Genomic DNA, 27,920 nt, shown 5'->3' on the forward strand with positions numbered 1-27,920 from the left:
CTTCTAACCGAATGAATGCAAATCGACGGATTTTTTTTTGGTGGTAGTTATACGAACGTTAAGATACAAACACGCAGTACTGAACATGTACAGGACAAAAAGCTTTGTCATTGCAGAAACTCTTCCGAAGCCACCGGCAGCAAAAACAGGCACGTCTTCGTCCTTCCAGTTCGGAATACTGTGACTGCAGGCGGAAACCTGGAATCTCCTGGCACCCTTGTTGCAAGCCACGATCTCAGATCACAGTTGTCAGCCAGTATCTATGACTCCAGTACTTCATGTATCGTCGTTTATTTTTCAGTTAACTATTCACTTAACCCAATCTCTGGCTTATTTTCTCCCTGTTTTGCCTCCTGGGATGACTGAATCTGTACAAACGATTAGTTTCGAAAAATGAAGAATTTGGTACCGATTTTTATATTTTCGAGATCATCGCGTTTTCGTCTTTGATCTGTTTTAGTTTTTCCTCTCTTTATGGTGCTTACTCATTGAAGTTTTATCTTGTAAAAAAGATCATAATCTGTACATATTAACTCATAGATAAGTAAATACTGATGTGTAAATGTGTTTTATTTGAACAAAAAGTTTGAAAGTACTCTTTGTTTTGTAAATTAAAAGTTGAAAAATAATTGCTCGGAGAATTAAATATTCTAAGCTTTGATGACAAACATCAGTGTAATTTTAAAACTGGTTTTTACCGGGTTCACTTTTATCACAGGGCATAATCTTTGTTTTTCGTCAACATGTAAGGACATCCTGTGTAACCCGTATGTTGTTTCAGATTCTATGTTGTCCATCAGTTGTGGTGTTTAACGGACTCTTTTTGTAGTTATTACGAGCGTGTCAAATCATTGTTTTAAACTCCCTTCTCTGATCTGTTAGTGTCTGTCTATACTGGTAGTAGTTAAGCATAGTTTTCTCAAACAACTACTTGGAGAGAGATAAGGTTGTGAGTGGTGGATGCCTATCTACAATCTGTACATCTTCAATCTGTCCTGTGGAAAGTGTGTGTACTATTGTGAGTTCAACAGACGGCACAAAACACAGGACTTCAAAGAGAACAATGACCAGGTATATTCAATTTTTCCCATTGGGTTTCATCATCAAATGTTATTTTAACACCAATTTTTGTATTCAAAGGTGTTTCGCAGTTTAGTCCTATTAAAAACACAGTCAGTTTCATATTAGTCGTACCCGCTCTAAAATGAGAGCGTGATTAAAAAGTATCGTACCCACTCTAAAATGAGCTAGAACTTTCATCAGCGCTTTTAATGGCAATAGGGTTTTCAATTTTAATGCTAGGATTTGCAATTAGTCCCTCCCCAGAAATAATCATAAAAAGCTAGTTGCCGATTCTGAACTTCGAAGTTATTTGCCAATTCAAAGTTTTAGGTGTACCTGAGACAATTTCTGCCCGAAAACTAGCTTTCACAAGTAAAAATGGTCTTAAAAGTAATTTGTTCTTATTTAAACTAATTTTTTGTTCGATTTTTTGCGACTCTATACACACATTTGATTTCACATTTATTAGACGATTTCTTCAAATTCATTAGCTACCAAGAAGGAAAGTTATGTTCATTTATTGAAAAGAAAGTAAATTATGAAAAGGCTATTGGTGGAAAAACGTGATTTAACTTTGAGATTTCGCAACTTCAAAAAAAAATACTTCCTCGTCAAATTTTTCCCATTGGGTATCATCATCGAATGTTATGTTAACACCAATTTTTTGTATTCAAAAGTGTTTTGCAGTTAAGTCCTATTAAAACACAGTGTATTTCATATTAGTTGTACCCGCTCTAAAATGAGCTGGTGATTGAAAAGTATCCCCACTCTAAAAATGAACAAGGACTTGTGTGCATCAGCGCTGTCTTCGTGTGCTTTTAATGGCAATAGAATTCTCAATTTTTCTGATAGCTTCAAAAAAGTCAATCGCTAGCTAGCTGATTTTTTACCCAACTCGCTTTTGAGCACATGCTGTGCTTTTTGCGCAGCCAACAGTTATCCTTGTTTTGTTTTGTTTTATATGTTTTTATTTAGATGAGTGTTTTAAACCAAATTTTAATCGACAGTTAGGGCTCAGTTATATATTACAGAAGAAACCTGATGTGTTTTTTGTGTCTCTGTTCAGGTGAACATGCTTGGCATGTGCCACACTCTGAAAGACTTCATGCAGAGAGTGGCAACTAGTGACAGTAACAGCAGCAGCAACAACAACAGTGGCAGTGGAAAGGACTCCTTCGTCTCCTACAAGACAAGCAAAGCCAAAGTGCACTACTACGAGACCCCCTCTGGCATCGCATTCGTACTGGTCACTGACCCACACGTGGGGGACATCAGGAACATACTGCAGGAACTACACAAGAGTGTAAGTTAGACAAATTGTTTTTCTTGTTCGTCGTTTTATTGGTAGTTGCATTTTCTTCTGGACTTTCTTTTTTTTCATCTTCAAACGAAAGAGGTCCAGCTAACGATGGGGATCTAAGAGTATATATGGTCTATCCTTGAGAACAAAAAAGGGGACATGGAAGGAAAGGGCTTTGAGCGTGACAATGATGCTGATGAAAATGATCATGATGGATATGTAGTTTCAGTGTGAACAAACAGCTTGCAATGGCGGGCTAGTTAGAATGTGACCATAACTGCACTAAGGTTCTATCCATGTACTGCAGAGCTTGAAGAACAGCTCTACCTCTGTGAAATTTTTATTCCAAAAGGTGGTTTTATCTTCAGGTGTGGGTAGAGTACGTGGCTAAGAATCCCCTGTGTGACTGGACTCAGACCATCACGAGTAATCTGTTCCGAGAGAAGGTATCCGATTTCATGAAGGCACTCCCATGCTACTCCAACTGACACAATACGACACGGCATAACGACAACAATCTTTATATCTTACATGGTTTATTCAATGATACACCGTCGAAATCTGAGAAAAATGGCCAAAGTTGCTTAAAGCCTAAATTCGTAAAAAGCCAAAGACGTTTCCAATCTTCATATTTCATTCCTTAGTGATTTCAAAGCAAACAAGTATACATATCAGAATTAATTTAATTCCTTTATACGCTCGCTATACGCATTCTTTGGTCGTCTTCGTTATATTGACCGTTCACTTTGAAGAAATTGATATGTAAAACTTGAAACCTTGTTTTCCTATATTGAGATTTGATGTGAAGTGAATTCAGACATACTACTCCTAATATTCGTTGCAGTTTTGTTCGTTAAAATGTAGAAGTATACGTTCACAAGATCATCACTGAAAAACTGTTTAAATCATTGTGTTATCTGTACTGTGTTAGTTATCCGGTTGAACTTTGAGCTTGATATATACCAACATTTATACAGTTCTGTTCTAAATTGAATCAACTTATCTGCCGGATCCCTGGTCGTCGTCTTTGAATGTCTGGGAACCCTGTAGCTCCTCATGATTCTTTCGGATCCTTTTCTCCTGTGAGTAGTGTTGGAAATAGTGGCGCTTTATTGCGTGTGAGTGCAATAGTGTTTGACCTGGACAACACTCTCATAGACACTGTGGGTGCTGACAAGTGTGCATTTGAGAGAGTCCACTCGACACTGCATTCGAACTACCCTGTCTTCCCCCACCCATCACACGTCACAGACACATTCAAGTGAGTCACTCACCCATTTTAATGAAAGAAGAACATGGCTAATATGAAAGTGGCTCTTCTCACTTGAATTCAATGGCACTTTTTGCCTCTATTATTTGCTTATAAATCATAGAGGCAATAAATCATTTGCTTATAAATAGCCAAAGAGCCAACCAAAAGATAGAAGATCACCCAGAATTTTGATCCAGACTAGATTTTGCACAGAAACAAATCCGTAATTGTGATCCGGTTCAGAAAATTTTTTGCTGGTCTTGAAGTTTCTTTAGTGCTTTCATATAATCTTGAATGTTTAGAATGTTGCTTTCGTCTGGTGCTGAACTGATGAGTGTAGATTGTGACGACATTGACAACAGTGCTAGCAGTACATCCACTTCCTCCTCTGCCAAACAGAAGAGTTGCCACGAGATGCGCTTCGAGATGTGGTGTGAGGCAGTGGAGAGGAACATCCCCCCAGACAGCAATGCTAAGAAGTCATTGGACCCCAGTAGGATAGCAGCACTATGCAACAGGCACGCTTCAAAATATTATTTAAATATACATCAGAAATCTCAGGATAGTATTAGAAAAAATCTCGTTTTTAAAGAGAAAGACGCTTTCATCCATGTACTAATGTAGTTGTAGTGTCCTGGTCGATTGTTAACTAAAGTGACTAGATATTTCGTCCAGATGTGATTGGTGACATGCAGACTTCTTAGCTTGTTTTTTCCCGATTCTTTGGAAGTATCGTTTTTCTGAGGATCATTTTCACGACGAAACTTGTTTTTGACGACACATTTAAAGTTGTGAGCTTTGTACTTTTTGCAGTGTGTGGAGTAAAACGAGGGCGGCTGGGTTCAACATAGCCCCACAAGATGCTATTCTGCTGGAGAGACTGAAACAGAGGGGATTCAAACTAGCCATCCTCACTAATGGGCCAAAGGACGTTCAGCAGATAAAGGTAAGGAAAAAATTGCTTAGTTTGGAGTGTGACAAAATGTTCTTAGATTAAGCTGCGAAAAAATACTGCATTTTAAACCACCAGCGGGTCGAGGGGGAGTGCCTCCCCCTTCCAGGGATTCGACCCACTGCCGACACAGAAGATCCACCCTTTCATTTGTATAAAAGTATCCATCGTAATACAAAAGCAACCCTGTGCCTTATTGAAATATTCAATTTGGCTCATTAAAAAACATTTGATACTAGTTTGAATTGAATGTTGATGTGTCATTAGTGATCAAAATAAAGGGTGGAAAATTGTTTCGAAAGAATTAACTTTTTCACTCCTCAAAAATGTCATACCTTTTTTTTTAAATTTGTTTATGCCATTTGGGAAATAATTTGCTTTTATGCTATTTGGGAATTATGCCTTTTGGGAAGTTACTTACTTGATCTACCCACCGATCTACGAGTTTTCCTTGGTTTAGTCAAATTTTAGAACAAAAATATAACTATGCTATAGTTCCTTCCCTTTTCGTTAAGTGTTCGGAACAATGATTTAATGTTTTTATAGGCTTAACTTCGAAACAGTTAAAATGTGAGTTTTAATTTCAAGTTGGTTTCAGTTTTCAGTTTGAAATAGTCTAATAACATGTTACTGTTTCAAATATAGCTTCAGTTGATCAACTTACAAAGCTCACTTTTTCAATAACCCGTGTGCTTGAATTAATAGTTTTTCCACTCTTGATTCACATAACTTCATGGCAATCGTATAAGACACTCCCCGAAATTTAAATGCCATATAAAGTGTCAGGACCTTTCAAGAAAGGTAAGCTCGCTTCGCTCCCAATGTTTTTTTTTGTTTATCCACGTCTTTTAAGGGGTTTTATTTCTGTAACTGAATTAATCAAGTTTCCAAGAAAGTCCATTCTTAACTTTTTTTTTTCGACTTTGTTCTTTTCGTCTCAAGAAAATAATTCGTCATTGACATCAATTCGTTACAGCTAAAAAGCAATTAATTGTCCTGCAACAATACAACAATAATAAGTTTCCAACTTTTTACAAATGCGCAGAATTATTTTTAAACATGCCCGGATGCGCAGCACGAAGTTAGTGGTAATGGGCAGAAGGTGTAAACATCGTTAACGCGACGCGATTTCCATTAAAGCAAACCAGTTTTCGTCATTCTAATTTTTGCAATGGGCCATTCATCGCATGGGAATTGCATCGAGCTCTTTTTTTCGCATATCGTCCAAACTTAATAAGAGTTTTTGATCAGTGGTTAGGTAAGCGATGTCTGTAGGTTGTTCCTAGTATTTGACTCGTGTTGTGTTTGTTGATTAGGTGAATTCTGTGCTGGACCACCTCTCCCCTGGCATCTTCGACTGTGTGGTGATCAGTGGGGAGTACAGCATACACAAGCCAGACCCCCGGATATTCGAGACAGTCACGCAACAGCTCAACACCACTCCCTCACAAACTGCAATAGGTCCACTTCACATTATAACTCCTTGTGATTTTCCATAGTTTTTCTCTATCTTTCAAAAACAATTTCAATGGGTTAAACTAAAAAGACGAATGTCAAAAAGTGCTTCAATGATGAATGTATGAATCTATCTAAAGGGTTTTATTGGAAATGGTGATATATTTTTGGTCCTCGACAAACAATTTTTTCAATGCAATTCTTATGCAATTTTTGTGCTCTTTCAAAGTTTTAGTTGGTATTGGGAACGCCTCAATGCATTCCATAAATACGAAGCGCAGTTTAAAAAAATGATAATAACATGTTACTTGCGCGTAAGTTCTAAGTTAGAGTAGAAATACTTTGGTGAAAATTTTTCTGGACTCTTTCTCAGTTTTGATATATGTTCAGTGGGTGACTCTCCTGACACGGATATTTTGGGCGGGAATTTCGCCGGCTGGAAGACAATCTGGTTCAACCCAGACAAAAGAGTGTGTGACTCACTATCAAGGAAGCCACATGTAGAGATCCAGTCTCTAAGTGACCTGGCACTGGTCATAGATCTAAATCATGCACCTCAGAAGGCACTGTGACCAGAGACATAAAGTCTTTTATGGACCCGTCAAGTCACTTCTGCAAATTCAATGGTGGCGAAAATTACACTGACGCATCGGGCGCACCAGTTTGAACCAAAGTTGTTAAGCTATTAAATAAGCTGCATGTTCTTCGAGAAGCGGTTTCCTCTGTCGCGCCCGATAGTCATGGGGAAGGTTCGCCGCAATGGCTTCAAGTTTCAAGGTTGTTTGAGTTTTGGTGCTTGATTAGAGCGATAAAATCAATTTATAGTTATTTGTTAGGTTCTGATTCTTCTTATTTGTTTGTTGGTTCCTTCATCTTTCTGCCACATTTTTGTTGAAATTATAAATTATAATTAATAGAAGTTTTTAAGTTCGTTTTTCAAACATTTTCCTAGGTCTCGCTTTACTCCAAGAATTGTGCTTTCATACTAGTAGCTTTTAGTTTTCATTGAACAGTTGTGAACTGTGTTGTGGGTGTTCCATCTAAAAAGGCTAATTATTTGCTATCAAGTGAGAATGATAACTAAAACATACTTGAATAAAAACCCCTACGTGACTAGTGAAAAATTAATGGCAATTTCATACGTGCAGTGGCGTGCGAAAGCGTTTTTATGAAGAGGGCTATCCTCTTTTTAAAGTTTTCTTTGTTGAAAAAACCGACTCGGCGTTTTTTAAAAAGCCGGCATGTTTCTTTTGGCGTTTAATGGCTGTCATAAAATAGTACTGAACTGGGGATGGGATCCCTGGGGAATATCTGGCAGTCAGAATGGATGCTATGGTGCGGGTGGTTGTAACGCCACCTCGGCAGGAAACTGTGAATAGTAGTAGATAATTTTTACCCTTGCGATAAGCAAGGGTATTGCAATCGGGTACTGGACTTTTTTCCCCGTAAACAATTTTGTTCACAGAATGGACGAAATGAAATTATAATCATTTCAATAGCACCATGATTAGCTCAGTGTGTAGTAGTTGCATATAAGGTATGGGCTTTTGGTTCCTATTAGGAATTTTTTGAGAATATTTTTTTTTGCCGAAATTTTTAGCTAGAACTTGAATGTTTTTTTTTTAAATAAACTTTTTTTAGTATTATGTGCGAATGATATGAAAATTTAGAAAAGGTAAAATCAGCCTTCTAAGCTCTTAAAAAGTAAAGAAATTAAACAAACAAATTTCAAACTATTTTCAAATTTGTTTTTTTTTTCTCAGTTGAAGTAACACTATTGGTTCAAATGTTGGTTGTTAGATTGGTTGTATTTATCGCAATCTTTTTGGTGCAGAAAAATTAGCTTATTAGTTTTTGCACATTTCCAAGTTTTTTTTTGAGTTTTTCGGCATTTGTGTTTTAATTTTTCTTAATGGATGATATCCTTTTTTTTTCAAGGTATCTTGAAAAATGAAGATCAAGCAAGCCTGAAGTCCTATCAAATCAGAATTGAACCAACTCCAAATTTTCGATAATTTTGTTCAAAATTGGCAGACGCATTTGATATTTTACTTTGTCAACTTCAGTTGCTGCCTGCTAATTTTCCTGATAAACTTTTTGTTGTCCTTTACTTGAAAGTAGTTTCAATGTGTCGAAATTGTAACGAAATAACTTTTTCGTTGTCAAATTAAAAAAAAACGTTCTGCTCTATCTTATTTCACTTCCAGATAATATTGATACGTTTCCGGACTCATGTATTTTTTTAAAATGGCCGAATGAAACGTCTTTTTTGTCTTTCGTTAAATTTTTTTTTGTCTGACCGGAGTTTCTTGTTTTTTAAGAAATAAACTCCGCGTTTGTTTTCAGCTTCGGAACTTCGAAATCATTTGTTTGTTCTTTGCAGGGTCTCTTTAGTGTCTCTACTTTTTTGTTTGGTTCGAATTTTTTTTAGCATTTTTTCTTTAAGCAAGAGGAATAATTGTTAGATTTTGAATTGGTTTTTAATTGTTTTTGAAGTTTATCATTTCAAAAATTTGCTGTTTATAGAAACGTTTCATTTTTTTCTTCAGGTGATGTGTGTTGTTTGTTCCATCTTACTTAATCTGATTGTTGGAAAATGATATATTGATTGTTCGGTAATTGTATATTGTCTTATCTGAAAAAAAATCAGAATTCGTTTTTTTCCATTAGTTTCATCGCTTGTATTGTGCTTGGCTCACAGATTAAAACATCAATTGGAATCAAATTGATTTTGTTATATGTTTAATTTTCTAAAATTTTTCCCATCTGATTTTTCTAAAACTTTTTTCTAGACATGCATGTGTTTTCATCGCAAGTGTCAACATGTCAGCCCAGTAGCGTTTTGTGTATTTTTTTTTCAGATTTGTACTTTGAACTTGAAGTGTCGAGTATAAAGAGAGACAGATCTTTTGTACAATAATGAATATGAATTATGGATATGGATACAATCCAGCAGCAGCTGCGGCCGCCTTCTACCCCCAGGCAGTGATGCCACAACAGCAACACCATCAACTTCAGCAGACGCAATTGCAACAGCAGAGATTCGTTCCACAACAGGGCCAGCAGCCGCAATATGGACAGCAAAACAGTTATAATAGTGAGTAGTCTCAAAGCCATATAACCGTAAATTTACACTTCGAAGCGTGGTGTAATACTACGATGCAACTTTTTTTCCAACCCAAGTCGAAATTATTGGTGCTACTTCGGTCGAATTTTTTTTTTCCACAGAAACGTTGGAAAAACCGATGAAAAGACCGGTATGACCCATGCAATTTTCTTGGGTGGTTGAAAGGCCCTGTGTGCTGTATGTTCTGCTAGTCCCTTCTTACCTTACCCAGACGCCTTTCGAAAATTACAGTGGTGGAATTTTTGGCCCCTTTTTGAATATTTTTTCTCTGAAAATTTACCGTATAAAATCAATTACCGTATAAAGTGCCTTAAAAACACGTTATGGGGATCTCACTTGAATAAACCGCTATGCTCTTGTTTTTGTAGACAAGCGTTATGGCCTCAGTAATTGTCCAAGTTTTAAAATTTTAACCGTTTTTTTGAAACTTATTCTCAAAAACTAGTCTACCAATTTATGGACATCAAGGATGCAATCAGAAGAACTGCTGTTAGTTATCCTCCCTGCATAAAAGAATACACCCTATTTTTTAGAAAAAAAAGTTATAAAGATATAATTTGTTTAATTTTGCTGTTGTGGCCGTTTTTTGGAAGTTCTGACTTCTCTCTAAAACCAAAGATGAGGAAGGGTTCAATTGAGGTAAAGGGCGCTGAAATTTTTATTTGCATACCGGTTCTGCCTTAATTTATGAAGAAAAGCTAGCAAATTTGGACAATTTAAAGATCCATGTTTTCAATTTTTTTTTTCGTTGTTTTAATTTTTTGGTTTTCTCGAACTACGGTGCCAAATCTGAGATTAAGGGCTCCATCGAAGAACAAGTTGTAAGCCTGCTTAAACGGATTCTCCTCACCAGTGTGAGGAATCAGCTATTGGCTCAAGGAATATCCAATAATTGACAATTTGGTCAAATTTTTGAATTTCGTTTAAAAAATTTATGGTCAAATAAAATGTCCAATTTTGACCGTGTTTAGAAATTTCTCTGTAGTTTTCTTCTAACAAACTCTTATTTAAAGTTACGGGCTCAGGCTAGTTACGCGCTAGTTTTTCTGTAAAAGCAAAGTTGGACTTATCAAAAGATGCGAGTAGATGAGACTCTTGAATCTCAAGGATAGAGGTTTGATTCCGTCTAACAGCAAATTTTATTTTTCCATCTTTATTTCTACCTGTTCTTTTTCCTTATTGCATTTTATTGTTTTATAGAGCTACTTTTTGCTGATTTCTCACTGGTGTTTGCGAATGGCGGCTTCGTCATTAATGTACATTTTTTGTATTGTAGAGATTCAGTTTTTACTATATTCAATTTATGTGATTCTGTCACAGGAAAGGGTGGCTGTAATTTTTGTCAACAATGGTTGAAGATTAAGAATGTCTCCGAAAAAACCTTTGGCAGCTGTATTTAACAAGAAACGAATGAAATGCTTTAAAAGCACTAAAAGCACATTTTGAACCTTGATTTCTATCAAGCTCTAGCTGTGTCTAATCAATAAGATGGAGAATAACTTTATGAAATTCAGAGATAGTAATGGCTATCTACCCTTAGATATAGGTAGCTGTATCAGAAATGCAGCGTTAAGCCTGTGCGTTTTTAATAGTCAATGAACGTAGTGAAGAATCTTTTATTGATTCTAGAAATTTGGTGATTTTTTTTAGGAATAAGCTCTTAGGAATAAGCTCTTATTATAAGTCTTAAAATGCTCTTATAATTACAGATGAAAACACCTAGGTGTGTATGCACTTTTTGAGTTCAGTTGAAATTCATCTGAAATTTCGGTAAGTTTTGCTCTCCCAATACGAACGTGGAAATGGCGCGGAAAAAAAACGAACCTTTTTAGTTTCGAAAGTGGATTTAAATATTTGGAGAGAAGTCAAAACTTTACCTATTGATCCAGTTTTCTCAAGTTGAGTCAACAGTATCAAAAAAGTGTCATTCATAAATTATTCTTGAAATTCAAACAGCTTTAAGGCCATGTAGTTCTAACTTAGAATTTCGAAAATTGATGTTTTCACAAAACAGGTCAGTTTTTTTTTTCAGTTTTCTTTGACTCTTTTCCCACTGACTTTTGGCTGTTTTTTTTTAATATTTAGAAGTGAAGCATTTAATGAAGATTGTGCAGCTGTTATAAACTGAAATGTTTTGTGTAGATTTCAAGCCAGCTGGTGTTGCTGTGTCCTCGACTGCTGGCAGCTACAGTGCAGTGGGTAATAATTACAACACACCCCAAAGCAACTTCCAATCTGGCGGAGGGGGAGCGGGAGGGGGGTACAATCAACAGAAGCAGCATAATCAGCAGTCATCCTTCCCTAAGGCGTCCTATGGCAACTTCGTTCCTGCGTAAGCACTGCAAATCTTTTAATCCAGACTGAACAGATCATGAGTTAAGTTTTAAAGATCTATAAATCTCAGAATTTCGGCGCCGTCATTAAAGGCGCAACCGTTTCTAGTCAAGCTTGCTTTGTTTTTTTTTTGTAATGTAGTTTGGATAAAAAAAAGCAACCTATGTTGACGAAACGCAAGACTTTCTTGCGAAATAACACAAGACTCATCATCCGAAAATTAACGAGAATGTTTTTTGTTTGTTCAGAGGCTCAAAGCCTGCAGGTGGCAATTCTGGAAACTACTATAATAAGGTGAGCTTTTAGTTATTCCAAGCTTAGAACTTTAATTAAAAGACGCTCTAATGAAAATGTTAGCAGCCGATAAATAGGAATGAAGTAATAAATGAACATATTTGTTGATATTTTAAACTTTTTTTTGTGTTCATGTAATTGCAGCAATCATCTGGTGGCTACGGCAACAACAGTAGTGCGAACAATAACTCCTCCCACAATGAGAAGTTTGAGAAGGCAGTCATCAATGCGGCCATCAGTGTGGCCCAGCAGAAGGAAGGAGGAGGAGGGGTAGGAGGAGGAGGAGGCGGCTACGGCAGAGGAGGTGAACATTTCATTGAGCGATTAGCAAGCGTTATCAAACTGGAATATAGACTTTTTTCTTGTTAACAACTAGTTTAACAAAATCTGTTGAATCACTTGCTGAGGAGGAGGAAAGGCTTCTTTTCTATGCAGCTGACTTCTTCACTTCTGTTCTATTAACATTCCAGGTTGCTCTTCCCATGGACTAGAGGTGAATCAGTTGCGTTTGTACCTTAAGGTCGGGGGTTCGAGTCGTGGCCGGAATTTTTTTTTTTCAGTATCAAGGAAATGGAAAAAAATACGAGAAAAATGAATTGTTGATTTTCCGTTTGTTCGGTTAAGTTTTGTCGTCTAAATTGCCACAACGGATTTTGCTTGTGCTGTAGGCATTGTAGTTGCAAGTGCAAGTGTTGTTCATTCTAATTTCAGGGGAGGGGGGAGGGAATTAAAAGATTTTAAAAGTAGTTTCAGCTCAAAGATTGTTGGATTAGCTACCACATCACTGATTTTTCTTGTGCTGTAAACAACTTTCATTGTAGTTGCAAGTGCAAGTGTTGTCCATAGTTGTTTAAGTTGGGACTTTTTTATTAAATCATATTTTTTCGGTTCAACTTGTGTCTGCTCAAATATTGTCGGCTTTGTTTCTTTTCGTAAATTTTGTTCCGTCGTTGGTGTTTTAAAGTTCAAGTATCTAGCATGTTTGCCTGGAATGAATTTCTATCGAGGCGTATAAAAGTCTTTTTTTTAATTGTCATTTATTTTGGCTTTTTCGTTTGTGTTGTATCGCAAGTGGTGCGCAGCCCATGCGATACTTATCATGATTAGACTTATGCACTGCTTAATATAGAAGACTTCGCGAAACAAATCGTGAAAGGATTTTGATTCCTTTTCACTCTTGCTGAACACTTTATTCTCATAAAACTGGTACTTCAATATAAAATTGGTGAAAAGTAAAAAAAGCTTGTTTGCTCATTCGAGTCTGGACAGATTCGGAAAATGACTGGTTCTGTTTTGATGTTCTGAAATGGAAACAGTTTATTTGGTTTTCAGGTGGTGGTAGGGGAGGCTACGGCGGCGGGGGACCGGGAGGAGGTGGGGGTGGTCATTATGGTGGAGGTGGAGGAAGGGGTGGGGGTGGTAGGAACTGGCCCAAGAAGCCTAGTGGGGGTGATAACCAGATGTACTACTGTGAGGTGTGCAAAATCAGCTGCGGGGGAGCACAGACATACAATGTAAGTGACATCACCCGATTGTTTGTTTTGACTGAGACGTTGAGCTATAGAATTGAAGTTTTAGCCAGTTAACCAATTGCAAATACATACGATCTCATGTAACACCTTTTAAAACTAGTGGTGAAAACATGAAACTCAAGATTATAACTGGTGCGTAGGAATGGTAGTAGAGCAAAACTGGAGATGATTCTTTTTTTTCCAATATTAAACTCTTAAAAATGCCGTGAGAGACACAAATGTTGAGTGTGGGTTGTGTATTTAGACGCATATGGATGGCAAACAACACAAGAAGAAAGAAGCTCAGAGCAAAGCGGGAGGAAGTAAGTCTTCATTTTCATCTTCAATAATGTCACTCATTATAACAAATCACACAAGGTTAAGGCATTTTATCCACAAGAAAAAGGAACAACTCTCAGCGTTGCTTATCTCTTCGCCTAATGCGCTTAGCCCTGCTTAAAAATAGCTAAATGCAGTGTCCAAGCGATTGATGAGAAAAATGAAACAAACAATTACGTTTTTGATTAAATGAATTGACTTTTTCATTTACGTTTTAGCCTTTTGATTAAGGAAACTGTTGCTTGGATCCGGGTACTAGACATTTTTTCCCGCGAAGAATTTTTTTCACAAAAAAGCCAAAGTTTTTCATGTACCACTTCTCCTGCATGTACGCCTGTATGGTGGTCATGTTTGCGCTGTAGGTGGTACGTGGGATCTGGTTAACTATTCCCCCCTCCCATGGTACCTTGCAAAGAATCTCCCTCCTATAAAGAAAGAATTGAACAGTTGAGCATATACGAATTTTTTTACCTGGTTTATTATTTCCTCCCCTATTGCAATAGGGGGAAATGGTTAGCAACATCCGGTATGTGCAGGATCTTGCAGTGAATTTGTTTTTGCCGAGTTTGTCATCTTATTAGGTGTCGGCCATTTTTTCGGCTCTTTTATCTACTGTTTTCGATGGTTTCCGTTCAATATAGAGTTTTCGAAAGCTTAAATGCAATCTCTCCTTGAAAAAAAAATGTATACCATGATATTTTATTTTGTTTGAAGTTTTGTTTCTTTCTAAATCACTTTCACAATGGAAGAATTGCTCGAATTCTAACTCGATACTTATTGATTGGCATAATGTGCTTATCATATCTATTTGGTGAAGATTGTTGAAATCATAATTGTTCCGCAATTTTAGGTTATTTTTGCTATTTAGATTTTTTTGCTTTATGCACGCATTATGTTCCTATTTTTCGAAAGTTTTTTTTTCAAATTAATTTTATCAACGTAAATTGAAATTAGGTTTTTGGTTTTACAGTTGTTCGGCTGCTTGGCTTCTGTTTTTTTGTCGGTTATATTTAGTCTTTGCAACTTAGCGTCTTAATTCTCGTTTTTTTTCGAGAATTATTTCTGGTGTAATTTGATTCAGAGTATTGGCCATCGGTTTTTTTTGAAATATTGCTAAATTTTTGCGAAAAATTATTAATTTTCAGTTTTTTCTTACTTTACATGCATTTTGCGATTCTAGGTTTTGTGACTTTTGTGATATTAAATTGGAACAAACACTTGTCGTTAACTTGTTATAGCTAACTTATTTAATAGAATCGGTGAATCTTTTGCTACCTGGTTTAATGAAAAATATCATTTTCTTCAAGGACTGTTTTAGCCTAGAGGTTACGTCCATGCTTAGGAAGACCAAGGCCAGGTTAAAAATCTTTAAAATTTTCAATATGGGACTATCGTGGATTTGCTGATTTTTTTCGACTTATAATTATCAGCTATTCGAAAGTTTTTAGAATACGGTGTCTAGAATTTGTTATGTTTCAGGTTACTGGTTTCCAATATGCTGTATAGTTTCAGCTTTTATTTGCGTTCATGGTTTCTTCGGCTTTTTTTTGGCTCGTGATACCGGTTTGTTTACCTTGTATTACGTCGTTTTTGAAAAGCAATAATAGATTTCTATGAGTTTGTGTGCTTCGGAGAACGCATAAAATTGGAATTTAAATTTTTGTTGACTATTTTTTTCCTGGCTCAACTGGCGTCTGCCCAAGTTTTGTCTGCATAGTTGCCGCTTTGTAATTTTTTGGTTAATGCTTAAGTTACACTGGCTATTGCATTTCGCCACAGGGTTGTATCAAATTGAATTTCACTTGAGACAAACGTATAAAAATTTTAGGGGATGTTTTTCGTAATTTCCGTTTCGCCTCAGCTTTGAATTTTTTCGAATTTATTTTGACAATTTGACTTTCCGAGCACTCTTCCGATCAAAATTTTTTTGAATGAAACTTATTATAAAACTCTAATTTTCGATACGAAGTCTCAAATTTAGTCAATCACTGATATTAGTTTCCTTATTTTTATTTTTACTATCACGCTAAGAAAATCCATTTTAAATTAGGTCTTGTGATGTCTTCATTGAAGCCTGGACAGACTGCATTCCACTGTGAGTTGTGTGACATCACGTGCACCTCACAGGACGCATTCAACTCCCACACTGCAGGCGCCAAACACCAGAAGGTAACAGGCACTCAATTTAACACACTGACGCACTAACAGTAACTGAACAGGATTGTGTACAAGTATGATCGATGGGTTCCTAGAAAAAGCGAATGTTGAAGATGGGTTCATTTGAAAAATAGTGCTTTTTAAAAAATAAGATTGAAAATGCAATAAAACAAATGCATAAGCTGTTTTCGAATATATTTTTTAGTTCCTTAACATTTTGTTAAAGACCCCTATGCATATTGTTAAAGACCCCTTATTGCTCTCTGGGTTTAGCTAGCCTGTCCCAGATTGGAAAAAATGACTATGTGGTTCATCGTCTGGGTCGATTAGGTTGAAGAGTGGACAAATTTTTTGCGCAACTGCGTTAAATTCTTCGCTAGATGAATATTGTAGGCCTTTTTGCACAAGACTTTTAACTATAGGTAGGATCGAACAACATGCCAAAACTATCAGTAGCATTACTAACAAAAAGTTATGCCTGGCTCACCTGTTAAACTCAGCACACAAAATATTAGTTTGAAGAATATATCCTTGTAATCTACATTCACTGTGGGCCTATTGTTGCAATCAATCTGATAATTTAGTATTTTTTGAATTGATTTATTGTGTCGTGGTGAAGGTGGCCAAACTACATGAGAAGTTGGGCAAGCCAGTGCCCCAAGTGACGTCTGCGAGACAAGCCCAGGTGAAAATAGTGTCGACCTCTGTCGTCACTGGAAAGGCCAGCTCAGTGGTGCCCTTCAAGTCGGCCGGATACCTCGGGGGAGCCAGCGCCTCCTCGGACCCCGCAATTGCCAGTGGTTCCGCCTCTATATCCGGAACCACTGGATTCAAACCGGGTCCGGGTGTAGGTAGTTCCTCCACGGTAGCCGTGCCCGTGACTTCGGCCCTGGTATCTGCTGGACCTGGAGGCAATCCTCTGGACGGGGACGACGACCAGTAAGTGCATTCGGTCTGGTCCACACATAATCCAAAAAGAACCAATAGCAAACTCAAATAGTACAAAGACATTGAGGTAGTGTTAGTAAGAACCAATTGTCCGCAAGGTCATTTTCACTCGTTCACAGTACCTTAGAAGAATTCCAGTGAAAATTACTTATGGGATGTTGCATGCTTATGATATTCCTCATAAAATAGGCTACAAATGATGGACAAACTATGTGACTGGACCTTATGCATTTTGCTCAAATTCAACTTAACAAATTTTATTAAGAGCATCAAAAGGACGCGGCAAGAAACAGTGAAAAAAGACAAGTCATGTTATGGTTAGTTATGGAAAATTCAAACTGGAGCTTCCAGAATATTCTGCAGCTGATGACAACAACAAGTCCAATTTATATGCTCTTAATGAAAACAAAAGACAGTAATTTTTAACCGAGTTTTTTTTCGATGAGGTTTCTGGCGCCACTTTTTAAATCGTGAATTGCAAGTGAGTGGAAACGGATTAGGGCTTGTAAAAGAAGGAGTATTCCAATAATTTGAATTATGCTGGAAACCAAATAAAAGATCCAGAAGAGAATTTGGCCTAAGTCATATGAGAAGCAACTAAAGTTTGGCTTACCAACTTATTTTAGAAATTGGAGTTGTTTATGCATAGATCAATTAGTGGTGCCAGAACCTGAAACACAGTTGTCAAGTTTTCGGTGGACATAGTAATGTTAACGATCGCTTTGAGCGGCTGTTTCTAACTCAAACTAATTTCATTTAGAGTAAAATGTAATATCGTGAGAGCTCTTTACACCTGGGAGAGCAAAAATGTCTCATAATCAAACAGTTAACTTTGTAATCGAGCAAACTTTTAGAAACCTGATCATTTTTTGATTATCTCATGTTTGATAATCTAAAATTTAACTTTAAATATTAGTTATACAGGGAAGGAACCTTGTAGAATCATGGAAAAACTAATTTTTGAGCGGCATTTTTAAGCGCTTTGAAGATACCGAGGTTCTGAGCTCAAATATAAAGAGATATTTCAACTGCGGTCATTTTTTGTAAATTTTGAGATTTTGATGGCTAACAGTTTGTCTATTTGCTGCATTACATTATGCGAACTTTCACACATTTTTATATGGTGCTCCATTAGGAAGCGTTTTTTAAGAGTCGATGAACGTAGTTCAGACTCATATAGGTCGCGATGATTTTTTTCGTTTTTTTTTAAGGAAAAGTCTGTAAATTTGTTCAGGCTCAAGTTTACTTTTCGCAGTTTGGTTTTTGACTTCTTTTTAAGCTCAGATATTTTTCTTTCTTAAAAGTTAGGCAGACTCCACTATCGAACAGCGAAAGTGTAACGCCTCGAAAAACGTGATCAACTTCTAGTTACGAAATTAGAATTTAATTTTCAGATTTCCCAGTGAAATACAAAATTTACCTATTGATCCAGGTTTCTCAAATTGGGTAAATTTTCTCAAACAAGTGCGAATCATCAATTGCCCTAGAATTTCAAAGAAAATTAGGGGCATCTTTTTTTCTGGGATATTCGAAAGTTGAGATTTTTTTGAGAAATAAGTCAGTTTTTGTATATTTAATTGCGTTCATTGTCTTTTCCAACTGTCTATTGGCTATGTTTATTTGAGTGCTGGGAATTGATTCAAATTCATACTCGTTCGAGTGATCATTACAAATTGAATTGAGGCAAGCCAATTGTTCCCAATATTTGTTACCAATTGTTCCCAGACAGTTGTTCTTCTTGAAGTTGATTTTTTTTGCATTTGACCTTTTTAGCACAATATGCTATTTTTTTCGCGCGTGTTTGCGAAGGGCATCTTTGTCTTTGTGGCGCAATTTATTATCATGATGGCATTCTATTTGTTTTGGCTATAAATGCAGGAATAAAGTAGTGCTCAATTTCTGCTGGCTCTTTATGTTTTGTTGTTTGTGCGGCTGGATTTTTGTCTGGATTTAAAATGAAATTATAAATGTGGTCGGAACATTGCTGCTGGCAATCAATTCCAATTAATTTGCTTAAAATTAGGCAAATTGCGCTCTCCAATCAAGAAAAATCAAATGGCGCGAAAAAACGTGAATGGCTTAGTTTCTCAAGTGAATTTGAATTTGGAATCAAAACTTATCTATCGTTCAAGTTTTTTTCTCCAATTGGATGAGTTTTATGAAAGGGTACTTTTTATAAAAATAACTTTGACTTCAGCATGAGGCGTAGATGATTTTTAACATACCTCAACATGATGTCTTCAGAGCTGGAAAGTTCAAAAATATGTGAAAGTATCGTTTTTAGTTTCTCGAGTTTATTGAGACTCTTTACTTTCGTTCGGCCATATTTTTTTTCGAACTTTTCAGGAACCGTTTTAAACAGTGTTTACGAACAAAAATTGGTTTATACCGGTTTGCTTATTGATTTTTTAAAAGCTGGTAGCTAAAAGGAAGGCAAATTACGTTCTCGAGTAACGAATGTTCAAATGGCGTGGAGAAACGAGAAAGCTTTCTTATCTGAAGTTAATTTTGATGCAGTGTTCTCTAAACTTATGATTTCAATCGAAAGTTCCAATCATGAAAAATTTTTGAAATTCAAACGCTTTAACGTGATTTGTTTCTTTTCTTCGAATGTCGAAAGGTAGAAAAAATGTTTAAAAATTTTTCTGATGTTTTTCACACTTCCTACTATCTGCTGGCGCTTGCTAAACTTATAATGAAAATTGAGTTAAACTGTATGAGAAGTTTAAGAAAATGACATGTCATTGCTTTCGATAGGAAAAATATAAAAGATAAAACCTAATATGTTTTGTTGTAGCATAACTGAAAACGCAAATATATGTCATTAATGGTGTTCGACAGTTAATTAGCGGACTGGCATCTGTGAGAAATGGTAAAGTTATCATGAGTCAAAATTGAACTTTCCAATATAAAAATAAACTAAAAGGACAAAAATCAACGAAATACAAAAAATCAGGTAACAATCCAGCAAGTTTTATTAGTGTACGGCAGACAATCATGTAGTTGCATGTTTATGTATTGTCGATATGTAAAAAGTTCAATATAAATTATTTGACATTGTACAGCAGCTAAATGGTGATCCCATTAGTTGGGCCAGGATTCGATATGGATTATTTCACAAAACTCCCACCGAATAGTAAACTTGATTGAATTGCATGGCGACGAGTTGTCGCTTTTAACGACAGCAACGCGAAATACAGTGGGTTTTTTTGTTATTCATTGTGATTTTTTTTTGTGAAATTATTTTGTGATCCAAAATTGATCTTGTTGTTATTTTGAAAATTGCATCATAATTCTCAAATCCGATCGAGTGAAACTAATTACCACTAATGATTATGAAGATTATCATCAAAAACAGGAGCTCAATTAGCAATTTGGTAATTTTGTACCGTACATCAGAAAAGACAAATTACTGTATTGAAATTGAGTGTGTGTGTGTATATGGCTCTAACATGTTTATGTATTGTGTGTGTTGTGTGTGTGGTGTAGAGGGAACGAAGTGATTGGGGCGGAGTACGTGGAAGTGGTGCAGTTGGAGGATGGCAAGATTGTGCAGTACAACTGCAAACTGTGTGAGTGCAAGTTCAACGACGCCAACGCCAAAGACCTCCACCTCAAGGGCAGAAGACACAGACTCTCCTACAAGAAGAAGGTACAGAGAGACAAGCAGATGAAAATTACGTTGTCTTGTTTAATTTAGCTGTTATCAAACTGAATGCGGATGAAACTAGTCTATAATTTTGTTGAAAGGAGGGAAGCAAAAACATTTAGTCAAGTTGCTTGATTCCCGCAGACTAAATGCATCATCTTAAAAATATTTTCCTTTTAAAAAATTGAGTAGCGGCTGTCAAGTTATGATATATGTGGTTGTGTAGGTGAATCCGCAGCTGGTGGTGGACAACAAGGCCCAGCAGAACAGACAGCGGAAGATAGAAGAAAGGAACAAGATGAGATCAGGGGGCATGGGAATAGGGGGCAGGGGTCCACTGGGGCCGGGCGGGATGGGCATGGGAGGGGGACACTCGGACGGGGTGTGGGCCATGAAGGTACTACACTTACTTCAACTCTATTTAAGACACTTCAAAAATGGTGACTTTCTAGTCTTAATTGTCTCTTTGGTTCAGAAGTCAAATTTATTCATAAACAACTTCACACAAATCAAAACAATAGTTGACGATATTGCCGCTTTTTTTGAGAGTTCTAATGAGACAGTTCACGTCATGAATAAACTCAATTGTTGTTTATATGAAGACTGTTTAGTATAAAGAAGTAAACAATAAACAGGCTGAAGTGTGCTACAGACAGGTCAGAAAGATGGAACAGAGAATCTTGCTCAGAAAGAACTATTATTTGATCAGAACATAATTTGCATCCTGGATGGTTTATTCTGATTTTTGAGCTCTGTGTCTGTATATATCTAGTGCAATGTAAAAGTAGTGTGAAGATGATGTTGCTTATCTGGTGGGTGTGTCTGTTGTTTAGGAGGAGATGAAGAAGATGGAAGATGAGCTGTATGCCAGATTCGGAGGAGGCGGAGGAGGGCAGGGCGGCAAAAAGGTAATCTGATTACAACACTCGACTTGTAATAGTTGATTCTGTTGTCACATCGACTCCTATCGTTTTATGAAAACAAGCTCTTTGGGAATCTATGGTATCGCTCAATCTTGACTTGGCCTCCAAGACCAAGTTTCAATAGTTTTATGTCGATTAAACTCAGGCAGATATTTTTTTTGCTTCGCCTAATAAATTAATGATAGAAAGATGGACGAGTTATTTTAATTCAAGCTATACGATACTACTCAGCTGATTAGTTTACATATACTTCCCCTACATATGTTCTAACCTCCATCCTAAAAGAGCAAATTAGAAAACTTTTATTTAAAAAAGTTATCCATAATTGTAACACGTTGCTAGTCCTTTGAATGTTTGGTCCAATTGTGTGTGTGCTATTCGTGTAGGCGGAGAGTTTTGACGACAGACATGTGCTGGCTAAGCACCAGACCATCTACCCGGACGAAGACACTCTCAATGCAGTACAGGACATAGTGGTCAAGACTGAGAAGGCTCTCAAGGTGAGAAGGGAAGGGTGGATGTAATTTACAAATGAGCAAAAACAACTTTGCTAGACTATCTCGAAGAAATCTAATGGGGCAACCGAATCAATTTTTTGGGGTCAATGTGTTTGAAAAGAATAGATTTTCGAATGTAATTGAATAACGCATTAATAGTTGAACCATTAGTGTGCATTTTGTTCATGATGCAACTTTGTGTGTGATGTTCTGTTAGCATACCAATTGCGTAGCATACTCAACATAATATCGCTTAGTTTTCTTAAAAATACACTATCTGTGCAGATAGTGTCTGACAAGATCTTCGAGGAAGACAAAGCGAAGGCGGAGGAGGAGGCGAATACTTTTTCCTCTTCTGGAATCAAACAGGAGGCTACTGCTTCTGCGGTTGACACTGTGCTGGGAGTGAAGATGGAGACAACAGCTGCAGATGAAGGTCAGCACAACTTTTATACTTGCAGATGCTTCCTTAGACTTTGTTTTATTTGTTGAAATGCGTTATTTTTATAGAATTTTTGGTATTAATAGAGCTGCTTCGAGAAAGTTGTGTCAATACTTGATTCCAAAAAGCCTGCTATTGTTCTTCAAGCCAACCCTGCAGGTTTTATGATATTTTTGCATTGTATATCTGTAACAGCTCTGGAAATACAATAAAAAAACAAATTTCAATCCTGTGAGTGAATTTATTCTTCTGTTGTTAGACGTGGAGAAGAATCAGGAAAAAGAGAGTTCAAAGGAGAAAGGCAAAGGGGGGAGTGGGGATGACGATGTGTCCAAGTACAGGGAGCTGAAGGGGGTCATGCGAATCGGAACTCTCGCTAAAGGTAATTTGTTTGCTTTATTGATAGAAAAGTTCAGTTCAAATGATCGAGGGTTTTAAGGGCAGCTTACTCGACATGCGTGAGTCTTGGGTTTAAAAAATTTGGCGCTCAAGTATCCGAGCGATAAAGGTGATATCCATAAGTTTGGTAATTGAAGGCGAAGGCAGATGCTTCATTTTTGTCTTTTTAGGTCTGATGTTGAAAGGGGACAGTAAAGTGTCTCTGGCTGTTCTGTGTCAGCACTGGCCCACCACCATCCTCCTCTCCCGAATGTTCAAATTCCTCCCCCATATTCTCAGAGAAGTGGATAACAGCAGCAGCACCAGCGACACTTCAAACACAGGTCACATTATTATCCCCTCTAGTGTCAAAAACGGTTTGTTTCAAAAAGGGAATAAAGTTTTCTCTTGTCAATAACATAACATATTATACATAAATCTAAGAAAAACACCATGCGCCATAGTTCCATACCACCTCCTTTACTATGTTGGTCGGAACAACAATTCAATGTCAAAGTGAACATCGAAATGATAGCGCTATTTGCATTTATTTCATATGATTATTTATATGATTAAGAGGGCTCGTCAATAACGAGACTGTCGATTCATCGGCGCAACCACTTCACTGTTAGAGTAAGAAGTAGATTGTTCCATCCGAGCAAAGTTTGTGCAAGACAAGTTAGAAACAAGAAAAAAGTCGGAGTGGAGAAGCAAAAGATCCTTACGTTCTTGCTCTTCACTTGCACTTCAGTGGCCGATTCTTAACTGTGTTTTGTTTGGTGTAGGTGGTTCTGACACCGACATTGGACACCAGGCCCAGAAGGAGGACAAGTTTGACATCTCCCTCAACTTGGCCACTGGCATCATAGTCATCCAGTCCAAGAACCACCAGCCCACAATCACACTCACCATATACCTCACATCACCTGTAAGTCTCGATTTGCCCTAACTTTAACTTTCATCTTAAAAGTTGTCACTTTTAAATTTTTTTCTGCGTTTTTTTTCAACTTTGAACTTGTTACTCTACTCTCCAGGGTCTGTCTAAAAGAATCGCTGATACACTTTCTTAAATCTGTGATTTCGTAACGAAAAGTAGTGTGTTTGAGAATTTCTGGATCTTGCCTACTCTTGAAATACACTTCAAGTATAGTTGAGTTTACTAATTTTGCATTGCTTCATTTGAATTTCTAATCTACAATTATTTTTCCAATCAAAGTCTGAATCATGTTTGGAGAAATAGAAAAGTGTAATTAAGAAGAATAAATTAGATGCTTATGATCAGAGCTGTCATCAGCTATTTTTTTTTATAAAGGGCATCATATGACTCATTTTGTGTACAGGTGTGCAGAATTGAGAACTCTACTGGAGATGATGGGATAGACTCGGCAATGATAACCCCCGAAGCAGAAGCTAAGCAACCACCCGCAGCCAACTCACAGGTAATGTCACAGCTGGTCTTTTTAAAGGTCATAGTTACGTTTTTCGCATTTTAAAATCTGAAATCGGGAATAATGTTCTCAAATTTTGGTCTATAATGTGCATGACCACACAATAGTAAATTGCATTTTTTTTTGGTTCTATGTGGTTTGGTTGATTAACTGAATTAGTGATTCGGCCTAGTAGCTTATCGGGGTACCGCGTTCAGGCAGGAATCATGAATATCATTAAATAATATAGTAACGTTACTTGGATCATTTCGTCAATGGTTTAATGTTGTGATAACTTCTAGTTTTTGATGAGAATTGTTTCTAGTCTTTTTCAGGAAATGCTTTAATAACTACCCAAGTGCTTTCATACATATCAATTCATTTCTGAATGCACTTAGGTATAAATGCACTTTTTGAGTTCAAGTTCAATTCTCAGGAGGCGCTGCTGGAGAGGAGTAAGATATCGAGGGAGTTGTGTCTGTCTGTGCTGGCCGAACTGAGACACCAGAAGTGGTTCGAGGCCAGAGCCAGTGGACTGGCCTCCTGCGTCATCATCGTCCGAGTGGTGTACGACCTCATAAACAGGTGAGAACTTTCTTATTTCGACCAGGCACTTCAACTTTTCAGAGCTATTTTAAAAACATGCATAAATTATCATCTTAATGTTATTAGCTCACCTATTCTTTTCTACAGATGCACTATTAAGTCTATAAGAGAGTGCTTATACATACAATATATACAATAAATAACCAAAGTGAAGTTGTTCTCTAGTCTGTTTTGTTTCTTTTTAGAGAATGAGGTTAATGTGTGTGATGTGATTGTAGAGTGTCTTCGTGGAACCCCCTGTCGAAGTGGGCGGCTGAACTGTTGGTGGAGAAGGCACTCAGCTGTTCTGCCCAGTCATTCATGAGTCCCGGGGATGCACTCAGACGAGTCATAGAGACCATGGCCTCAGGTATATATATATATATACACACACACACTAACTCAGACACACAAGAACATTCACACAATCACACGCAACAATTAAAACTACACTCAATTTAAACATTTTGTCATATCCGTTTCTATACTGAAAATCTAAAAAAAGTCCAAGATGATTTGAAGTACCTGAAAGAAAGATGACGCTCAGAAAGGTGGGGTCATAAAAAAGCCCTAATGGTTGTGATTCTGGTTCTTTATGTCTCGATGTGAAGAAATATCTGAATGACATTTTTGGATTTTCAGAATTAAATGACATGAAATTTACAAATGACGCCATGAGAATAATTTGTAAAAATACTATCAATTTAATCTCAAGCAATTTAAACATTAGTTTAGCTATTATATCGCTTAATCAAACTGATGCCATCACCCTTTACTGCGAAAAAGAACACCGGGGAAAAGTTCCTAAATTTAATCTAGTTGATTTTTTTGTTTTTGAAGTTTTTTTTGAGTTTCTTTAAATCAATCATGTTGGTCGGAACTTTCTGTGCTAGTTGTGCAACATTGGCTATATTTGTTTGATTTAATATTACAGCTTATTTTGAGCGTGTCAATTAATATTGCTTGAGCGAAGTTGAATCAATATTTTTTCGGCTCCGCATGTCAGCCCTTTCACCATTAAAGTGGTTCTTTTCACTCTGAAACATTTGTTCGATTCGCCTATGAATAGGTTTTCTGTAGAATAGTATGATCTTTTCTTATATCTTTTCCTGTATAGTATGTTGCATGATTATGAGTTAAATGGTTGTTTTGTGTATAAATTATATAAAGATGAAGAAAATGAACCTCGATGATGATAAAAATGAACAGTATCAATGTTTTCTGTTTTGTGTGTAGGTGTGCTGTTGCCAGACGGGTGTGGTTTGTTGGATCCATGTGAGAGGGACAAGACAGACGCGGCTGCCTCGCTCAACAGACAGCAGAGGGAGGACATAACAGCCAGTGCACAACACGCACTTCGCCTAATCACATTCAAAAACATACACAAAGTGCTAGGTCAGTCACTTTGTGCTAGGGCAATGTAAAAAAAATTTGTTACATTATTACATTAGTATGTCTAAAGTTCATCTTCGTCAAAAATTCTTCAAGCATCGAACATTCTTAGCTAGTAGCGGATTTAGAGGGGAGGACACTCCCAACCTCTGTTCTCAGGGATTCGACCCAAGGTGACCCCCGTTTGGTACTCTTTTAAGACATCCGTTATCGGCTCACCGAACCTACAGTTTTCTTAAGGCGCCAATATGTAATAATTTTGAGGGGGAGCGTGCACCGTTAAACGCAAACATTTGTCAAACTTTCCAAAAAGTGCTAAAAACGCCTTTTTCGGCCGTCTTTTTTTGAAAAAAATTCGCCTACATCACAGAAAGTTTTGCTCAGAAAAGGGTCTTAATAGTGAATATAGGAGCTCGGAAAATCAATTGTTTTGGCCTAAAATTTTTTTTGAACTTCGCCATCCCCTGTAGAGAAAATCCAAGATACGCCCCCTGTCCTTAGGTGCTATGTAATAATATGAAAACGAGGGGAAGTGTTGGGGCTGAAGTTTTACAAATCTGCATGCAGTTGGATGCAAAGAAACTTTGGTGTGGCTCCAAAATAGGCGAATATGGAATGAGTTGAAAATGTGCTAAAATTGTAATCTCTTTCAGGCATCCAGCCTCTCCCGGGAAATGAGAGGAAGAGACCAGCTCCTGTGGCATCGGCTGGATCCAAGACTCCTGTAGGAGCAAAGGTCACCAAGCTGTAAGGAGGAGTTCGTAACTCCAACAAAGCCAGAGTCTCTTTTAGACGAAGACATTGTGATAGCTGATAATATGTGTCCAACACGACATCAATTTTTGACATGATTAGTGACGACAGAAGAGACCACGAATTTTTTTTCCACGTGGTTTTTTGAAGATATCCAAACTAGATGTGAGAATCCACCCTGTGCTAATGTTTAGATGTCGTTTATTTCCAAAACTATAATTGCAAATGGAAATTTTATTTATGCTCTCATGTTGTTAATTCTACTACGTTAAATGATGTTATTGTTTGTTTGAGGTCTTTTTCCTGCAATAATCTTTGTTAGTTCTCTTAAATATGTTTTGATATTCATTTTTTTGATTTCTTTCTTAGATGTTTCCTTTGAAGCTACATGAGGAAGGTATCGGTTCCAAAAAAAGGAGGCGATCTGAGTTGACAGACGTATGCCGTAAAAAGTTCTGACATTTTTTTGTAAACACTAAATGAAAAACTACTGCTACCAAAACATAATCGATTCTCAAGTTTTCTCACGTTCTCGGGACGAATTTTATCGGGTTATAGATTGTTGCACAGCCAATTGTAACGCGATTGACGAACTGATCAGTTAGTGGCCAGTTCCAAGCCAAAAATGTGCCGAAATTTTTATCTTCCTTGTATCAAATTTCTTCTTCCTGGCTTGCTCTAAGTCTAGCTTCGCTTCTTTATTTTTGTTTAGACAAGTAAACGCTTTGTGATGTCATAAGCGTTCTCTTTTCCCATATTCAGTCGCCTATTTTTGTGTTCAATTTTGCTCCTCAATTTAATTACACTTACGAAGCAATGTGTATTAGTATGAACTTTCTTTTTTTCCAACCTAAGTCGCAGATAAAAGTGCTAATTTTGGTGGCCTGTTTTGAATAGTTAGGCTGCGGTAGCAGTATAATATCAGATGTGCTTCGACATTTGATAAGTAAAAAGTTAACACAGCTGATGCATTTTAAATTCATCAAATGAACCAGAAAAAGTTATTTGTTTCAAAAGAGAAGTGCAATGATAAAAAGCTCTATTTCAGAAATTTTCCAACTCAATGTAATTCGCATTTTTTTAAATTGAATAATTTATAATTTGGCTTTGTTTTTGCAGTTTATTACATGCAAAATGGTGTCT

The 27,920-nt window shown here is 36.9% G+C and overlaps 5 protein-coding genes across 5 annotated transcripts in view; all 5 read left to right on the plus strand.

Moving 5' to 3' along the window:
* LOC134853395 (uncharacterized) overlaps nt 1–631 on the plus strand; it is a 551,043-nt gene extending 550,412 nt beyond the window's left edge. Inside the window, exon 16 of the mRNA XM_063869388.1 lies at nt 117–631. Coding sequence (XP_063725458.1) covers nt 117–184 — 68 coding nt within the window. The 3' untranslated portion in view covers nt 185–631. The remainder of the gene's footprint in view (nt 1–116) is intronic.
* Nucleotides 1–27,920, plus strand: part of LOC134853394 (uncharacterized) — a 410,233-nt gene that overhangs the window by 360,553 nt on the left and 21,760 nt on the right. The window lies entirely within an intron of this gene.
* Nucleotides 786–2,850, plus strand: LOC134853399 (trafficking protein particle complex subunit 1-like). The gene is made up of 3 exons (XM_063869392.1): nt 786–1,071; nt 2,129–2,365; nt 2,731–2,850. The coding sequence occupies exons 1-3, from the start codon at nt 961–963 to the stop codon at nt 2,848–2,850; spliced, it is 468 nt and encodes a 155-aa protein (XP_063725462.1). The 5' UTR covers nt 786–960.
* On the plus strand, nt 3,384–6,951 carry LOC134853398 (N-acylneuraminate-9-phosphatase-like). The gene is made up of 5 exons (XM_063869391.1): nt 3,384–3,623; nt 3,917–4,132; nt 4,428–4,560; nt 5,883–6,027; nt 6,412–6,951. The coding sequence occupies exons 1-5, from the start codon at nt 3,394–3,396 to the stop codon at nt 6,591–6,593; spliced, it is 906 nt and encodes a 301-aa protein (XP_063725461.1). The 5' UTR covers nt 3,384–3,393; the 3' UTR covers nt 6,594–6,951.
* On the plus strand, nt 8,941–27,128 carry LOC134853710 (zinc finger RNA-binding protein-like). Its single transcript, XM_063869709.1, has 21 exons — nt 8,941–9,118; nt 11,291–11,480; nt 11,731–11,776; nt 11,921–12,080; nt 13,109–13,290; nt 13,553–13,610; nt 15,677–15,795; nt 16,403–16,722; nt 20,221–20,383; nt 20,607–20,777; nt 21,214–21,288; nt 21,690–21,803; nt 22,086–22,236; nt 22,502–22,624; nt 22,812–22,964; nt 23,406–23,548; nt 23,961–24,059; nt 24,484–24,632; nt 24,872–25,002; nt 25,869–26,027; nt 26,678–27,128. The coding sequence occupies exons 1-21, from the start codon at nt 8,941–8,943 to the stop codon at nt 26,773–26,775; spliced, it is 2,982 nt and encodes a 993-aa protein (XP_063725779.1). The 3' UTR covers nt 26,776–27,128.

This window comes from Symsagittifera roscoffensis, chromosome 8 (assembly GCF_963678635.1).
Source record: "Symsagittifera roscoffensis chromosome 8, txSymRosc1.1, whole genome shotgun sequence".
Lineage (NCBI taxonomy): Eukaryota > Metazoa > Xenacoelomorpha > Acoela > Convolutidae > Symsagittifera > Symsagittifera roscoffensis.

Bases quoted from the DNA above. Each gene is read 5' to 3' on its own strand.
- LOC134853399 (XM_063869392.1), top strand. From the start codon at position 961: ATGCCTATCTACAATCTGTACATCTTCAATCTGTCCTGTGGAAAGTGT. The intron at 1,072-2,128 runs GTATATTCAATT...GTCTCTGTTCAG, and splicing joins TCAAAGAGAACAATGACCAG to GTGAACATGCTTGGCATGTG. The intron at 2,366-2,730 runs GTAAGTTAGACA...TTTTATCTTCAG, and splicing joins TGCAGGAACTACACAAGAGT to GTGTGGGTAGAGTACGTGGC.
- LOC134853398 (XM_063869391.1), top strand. From the start codon at position 3,394: ATGTCTGGGAACCCTGTAGCTCCTCATGATTCTTTCGGATCCTTTTCT. The intron at 3,624-3,916 runs GTGAGTCACTCA...TTGAATGTTTAG, and splicing joins CACGTCACAGACACATTCAA to AATGTTGCTTTCGTCTGGTG. The intron at 4,133-4,427 runs GCACGCTTCAAA...TACTTTTTGCAG, and splicing joins ATAGCAGCACTATGCAACAG to TGTGTGGAGTAAAACGAGGG.
- LOC134853710 (XM_063869709.1), top strand. From the start codon at position 8,941: ATGAATATGAATTATGGATATGGATACAATCCAGCAGCAGCTGCGGCC. The intron at 21,289-21,689 runs GTAATCTGATTA...CTATTCGTGTAG, and splicing joins GAGGGCAGGGCGGCAAAAAG to GCGGAGAGTTTTGACGACAG. The intron at 21,804-22,085 runs GTGAGAAGGGAA...CTATCTGTGCAG, and splicing joins AGACTGAGAAGGCTCTCAAG to ATAGTGTCTGACAAGATCTT.